The 6,000-nt window shown below is 36.4% G+C and overlaps 1 protein-coding gene across 1 annotated transcript in view; it reads left to right on the forward strand.

Moving 5' to 3' along the window:
- The window catches only part of MTMR2 (myotubularin related protein 2), a 108,528-nt gene extending 104,437 nt beyond the window's left edge, over positions 1-4,091 (forward strand). Inside the window, exons 14-15 of the mRNA XM_065881330.1 lie at positions 1,786-1,962; positions 2,688-4,091. Coding sequence (XP_065737402.1) covers positions 1,786-1,962; positions 2,688-2,849 — 339 coding nt within the window. The 3' untranslated portion in view covers positions 2,850-4,091. The remainder of the gene's footprint in view (positions 1-1,785; positions 1,963-2,687) is intronic.
- Positions 4,092-6,000: the final 1,909 nt, after the last annotated feature.

Here is a 6,000-nt window from a genome sequence, read left to right on the forward strand (position 1 = left end):
GAAAAATATAATTAGCCAAAAAAAAGTGTATTTGAATGAATGGACAGCTCACTTCCCCAAATATATTCTGCATATGTATGAGCCATTTTAGGTTTTTTTTAAATTGTAAAATAATATCATAAAACATTCGAACACTGAAAAGACATTAAGCAGGAAGTTAAAATTTGTTGCCCCACTAGCCCAGAGTTACCACTTTTAAGTGGTTGATATTATTTAGAAGAAACCTTGTAAGGATTACATTTCAGGTTGTCTTCCTCAAAATACATCTATCCTATGTATGAAATTCTAAATTATCTTGTTTAGTGTCTCCCTCTGCTTCAGTTTCCATTCTAAAAAATGTGGCTATAAAATAGTTTCTTCATGTTTTTCTATAAAGCCTAGTGGCAAAGAATGCTTGCTCTGGAGCCAGGCTGCCTGGGTTCAAATCTTGGATCTTTGACTTACTGTGTGAAGTTGGGCAAGTTAATTTAGGCTTCTGTAAACTAGGGATGATAGTACTTATTTACTTAAGTACTTAATACTGCTTACTGTTGTGAGGATTGCATAAAATAAGCCATACAAAACACTATAACAACTGCCATGTAGTAAGTGCTTCCTAGACTAGAAATTCCTTGACGACCGGTATTAAATTTTTTAATTCACCATTACATCTTCAGTATGTAGCATGCAGTAAATATTTCCGTGCATAGTAGGCAGTCAAGAATTTATTGAATGTCTCATAAACAGTTGACATTTGTATATAAAGCTATGCATTTACTTACCATATGACCTGGTAATCATACTACTGGGTATTTATCCTAGAGAAATAGAAACTTTTGTTTCCACAAAATTCTGATTTTCTTCCCACAAATGTTCATATCAGCTTTACTTACAGTGGCTGAAAACTGAAAACAACCTAAATGCTCTTCACCTGTGGTATTTCTATATGATGTAGTACTACTCAGCAATAAAAGAAACAATTATTGGTACAAAAAAAGAATTTCTTGCACGTTAGGTAATTAATAGATAACTTCCAAAGATACTTTCATTTTTTGAGAGCCTCAGATAGGATTCACTATATCTTTAAAAAAAGAAATGTTTTTAAAACTGAGCTATAATTTGCATTCCATAAAATTCACTCTTTTAAAGTGTATAATTTAGTGGGTTTTAGCATCTCTCGAGTTGTATAGCCATCACTACCATTAATTTCAGAACACTGAAAAGAAACCCCATACCTGTTAGTAGCTTCCCATTCTTCTCCTCAGACCCTGGCAAACACTAATCTGTCTCTTAATTTGCCTCTTCTGGACATTTCATATAAATGAAATCAGTCAGGGTGTGGCCTTTGTGTTTGGCTTCTTTCACTTAGCATAATGTTTTCAGGGTTCAATTTGTAGCGTGTATCAGTACTTCATTCCTTTTTATGACTGAATCATCCATTGTATTGATATACTGCATTTCATCCATTTATCAGTTGATGGTCTTTTGGGTTGTTTCTACTTTTTGGCTACTATGACTGATGCTACTTTGAACATTTGTGTACTGGGTTGTGTGTGCATGTGTTTTCACTTCTCTTGGGTATATACCTAAGAGTGGAATTGCTGGTATGGTAACTCTGTTTAACTTTTTGCAGAACTGCACAGTTTTCCAATACCCTCTAATTTTAATCTAAGTGGGGCTGTCACCACAGTGTCTTGAGTTCTCTCTCCCTCTGAAACAATTTAAATGAACACAATATACCTCTTTACAAATTCCATCTAAAGTATAATTAGCTTATGTAATGGAGAATCTTTTTCCTTCTTATAGAATCTTCCCAAAAGGACTGTGTCATTGTGGTCTTACATAAATAGTCAGCTGGAGGACTTCACTAATCCTCTCTATGGGAGCTATTCCAATCATGTCCTTTATCCAGTAGCCAGCATGCGCCACCTAGAGCTCTGGGTGGGATACTACGTAAGGTGGAATCCACGGATGAAGCCACAGGTATGCCCTGCAATATACAATGAGAGTTTTTATCCATGCAGTTGTATGAATTACATTCGTCCCCTTTAAAGCAGCTAGAAAAATTATCTGTGCATATTTAAAGCTTTCACTTTTTCCTGTTAACAGTTTTAATTGCATAGTAGAAAAAGCACTACATAGGGATAATCAGTACACTTGGTTCTTATCATGACTCGCTTGTTTGGCCTTGGACAAGTCACTTCTGTTTTGTCTTTTTTCCCCTCTTCTATAAAATGAGGGCGCTGGACTAGAGGTCTTGTTTTAATAGGCTGGAGAAAATAGCTTTAGGAAAGTTAAAAGCCTAACAAAATTCTGGTTGATTTTTTTAAAATGTTATGGAATATTTACTGCTTAGAACTGTTTAAAAGACTAAAAAGTCTGCAACTAAATGACAGGAAATCTTTGAGTATTGGCTTTTAGATTACATTGTTACTTAATTATTTGTTGTATTTGGCTAAGTACCAGTTTCAGGGTATTCTGTGGAAACACTTGGGGGGCACTAGGGAAGCCAGTGAAAAGAGCAGTGGTGTCAGAGGAGTCCCTGAAGTTAGTTTTCACTGACGTTCTGGAAAGGTGGGTGTGGTCCCCATAGCTGAAAACACACACATTGCAGCATTGAGGGAAGGAGCTCTATACTGGAATGACTTGACTTTGGGTTTGTTTAGGATCGCCTAGTTAAATAATTTTAGGGTGTGCTGCTCTTGTAGGAGCCCATTCACAACAGATACAAAGAACTTCTTGCTAAACGAGCAGAGCTTCAGAAGAAAGTAGAGGAACTACAGAGAGAAATTTCCAACCGATCAACCTCATCCTCGGAGAGAGCCGGTTCTCCTGCACAGTGTGTCACTCCTGTACAGACTGTTGTGTGAGAGGGCTACCGGATGGGGCCATCGGTCATCGCCATGAACTCTGATTACAGTGGCAGCTTCATGAGGAGAAAGTTTCTGCATATAGAACCCATCTGTGAGAGAACTTAAGTCACTTTATTTATTTTAAATCTCTCTAGGATGAGTTTAGAACTGTAGCAGTGCAGGTGGTTTAAGTGAAATAACCCCACATGTAATTACATGATTATGACACTAATCTTATAAGTCACCCAAAGAACATTACAATGCTTCAGTCCTGGATGCACAGTGGGAACAAGTTTCTGATTTTAAAAGGAAAATCCTGTCTCAGAAATTTTGGTGTGTGGTAAGATCAAAACACAAACGACTTCAGAAATAACTTCTTGATGGAAGAGCACTCATCGCACAGGAGGAGCATCAGCTTTCAAACCAAACCAGTACTGACATTTCATGGCATTATTCATACTGGGCTTCAGTGTCATAATCAAGATCATTTGATGCTCCTTTGCCCGTCATGGGTTTTTCCTTTTTGTAGTAAGTCATTTACTTTCACCATTCAAAACTCGTGTTCTTCATATAATAAGGCAAAGTCTTGAGGATATTATGGTGTAGTAATAGTTGAAAATTATTGCTGTCATTATTTATGTACTTAATTTAAGATGTATTAGATAGCTGTTCCAAAATGATGCCTTACAGATGTGCTTGGGAGGAGGATGGAGAGGAGAAAGTGGTAGCCATCCAGGATTTCAAAGAATTCCACATCCTTCAGATTAGTTTCCATTTGCACAATTACTAAAAACATCATGAAACATATTTTAAAAACTCATTATCTGCCCTACTTTGTTATAGTTACATTTTTTTTTGAACACAGAGAAGTTAACTGGCAAATTTTGAGGCAGTATGTAAAAGTTTAGTAGGATTGACATTTTTTCTGAAGTCTGTATAAATAGCATATGGTGAGAAGTACTGTGCTCAAATTTTACATGAAATATTTGACTATTACTTTCCTTTGCAAATTCTGTAATTCCACTGAATGATTAAGTCTACCAAAGAATTTATTGCATGTAAAAATGTGTTACAGTCTCAATGCCAGTAAAGGAAATCCTGCTTCACTTTTTGGCTGCTACAGTAAGAATTCAGCGCTGGTATAAACACTTGACTCCCTGGTGTCTATTTTACTCTGTATAAGAGCCATATGTTATGTACTGTAACACAAAGGAGCTTCTTGTCCCTTGGGTCTTTAATTAAAAGAAAATTTCAACTGACTTTTAAACTTTGTCCTTGTTCTAAGTTGTTTGCCTTAAGTTTCTTTTGCAGAAATGTTACTTGGAATTTTTTGAGGAAAGGGGTGTTTCATAGCAGCTGCTCTAAAGGAAATGTTCAGTTTGATCAGATAAATCAAATACTCAAAATCAGTGTTTTTTCACTTGTTAACTCACTAGTCTGAACCTTTTGCCCTGCTCTTGGTTTTGCAATGAGTAAGTATAATTTCCGTTATTAGTACATCCAGTATTAGCAAAATTGGTACCAAAATGATTTGATCATTGAAATTGTTATAAGAAAATTTATAACAGTATTTAAGTGACCAGTCAGTATTAAAGCTAAGTTTTCTATTCCAAATATTTTATAAATCCGTTCTCTCTGTGCATTGTACCATTTCCCTCCCTTAAGCCTTTATCATCTTGGTCTGATGCCACATAAAAATGTAGATGACTGAAGAGGTTCAAGAATTTAAAACTTCTAGTCTTAATACCCTCATATTCACTTGAAATTCCATTCAAAGCAATCTAATTCCATTCAGAATCTAAATTCCATTCAGAGCAATCTAAGTGCAAATCTGTCACTTCTCCTTTTAAAACTTTCCAGGGGTTTCCTTTTACCTTTTGCAGGAGTCTCCAAAGTGGAGTGCCTTTAAGATGATCCTTTAGTGAAGACATCAGCATCACGGTGGCACCAGTGCTTCCTTTTCTCTCCCTTTGACTTCTAACGAATCAGACATCCATAACTGGACACAAGTGCCTCTGCACAGCATACCAGGACACCTGAGAGAGATTCATCTGTGTATCTGAAATTGGGTGAATGAAACCTCAAAGGAGGCTAGGGAGCCAAGGGAGATGTGGTGACACTGGCTGTGGCGGCAGCAGCAACCTGTCCAGCAGAGGAGGTGGAAAGTGCAAAAGGTAAGTATAAGTCTACTCAGCTTGTGGGCTGCAGATGGAGGGTCCCATTGCTTTTCAGTGACACCCCACATTTCTGAGGAGAGATCTCCATGACAGACCAGTAATGAGTAAAGGAACTGAAACAGTAATTTAAAAAATCCCAACACAGAAAACTACAGTACCAGATGGCTTCAGTGGTGAATTCTACCAAACATATAAAGAAGAATGAACACAATCTTCCTCCAAACACTTCCAAAGTATTAAGGAGGAGGGAACTCTTCCAAAGTCATCTACAAGGCCAGCATTACATTGATACCAGTATCAAATGAGGATACAAGAAAACTACAGACCAATATCCCTGCTGAATATAGACGCAAAAACTCTCAACCAGGTATTAGCAAACCAAATTCAAGGACACACAAATAGGATTATATACCATGACCAAAGTGGGATTGATCCCTTGTATGCAAGGATGATTTAACATATGCAAATCAATAAATGTAATAATATATCGCTTCAATAAAATGAAAGAAAAATTATATGATCATTTCAATAAATGCAGAAAAAGGATCTGACAAAATACAACATCCTTTCATAATAAAAACCTTTAACAGATTGGGTAAAAAAAGAATATACCTCAATATAACAAAGACTGTGTACCATAAACCCACAGCTGTTAATGGAGAACAGTTGAAAGTTTTTCCTCTAAGATCAGGAACAAGACAATGATGCCCACTCTCACCACTCATACTCATTATAGTATTGGAATTCCTAGCTACAGCAACTAGGCAAGAGAATTTAAAAAAGCATCCAAATCAGAAAGGAAGAAGTAAAATGTCTCTATTTGTGATGATTTGGTTTTATATATAGATAATCCCAGAGTCAACCAAAACACTGTTGGGACTAATCAACAATTTCAGTAAAGTTCCAGGATACAAAATCGTCATACATAAGTCAGTTGCATTCCTTTACACTAATGATGAAGCATCTGAAAACAAAATATTGATAAAACTATC

Source organism: Phocoena phocoena, chromosome 8 (assembly GCF_963924675.1).
Source record: "Phocoena phocoena chromosome 8, mPhoPho1.1, whole genome shotgun sequence".
Classification (NCBI taxonomy): Eukaryota; Metazoa; Chordata; class Mammalia; order Artiodactyla; family Phocoenidae; genus Phocoena; species Phocoena phocoena.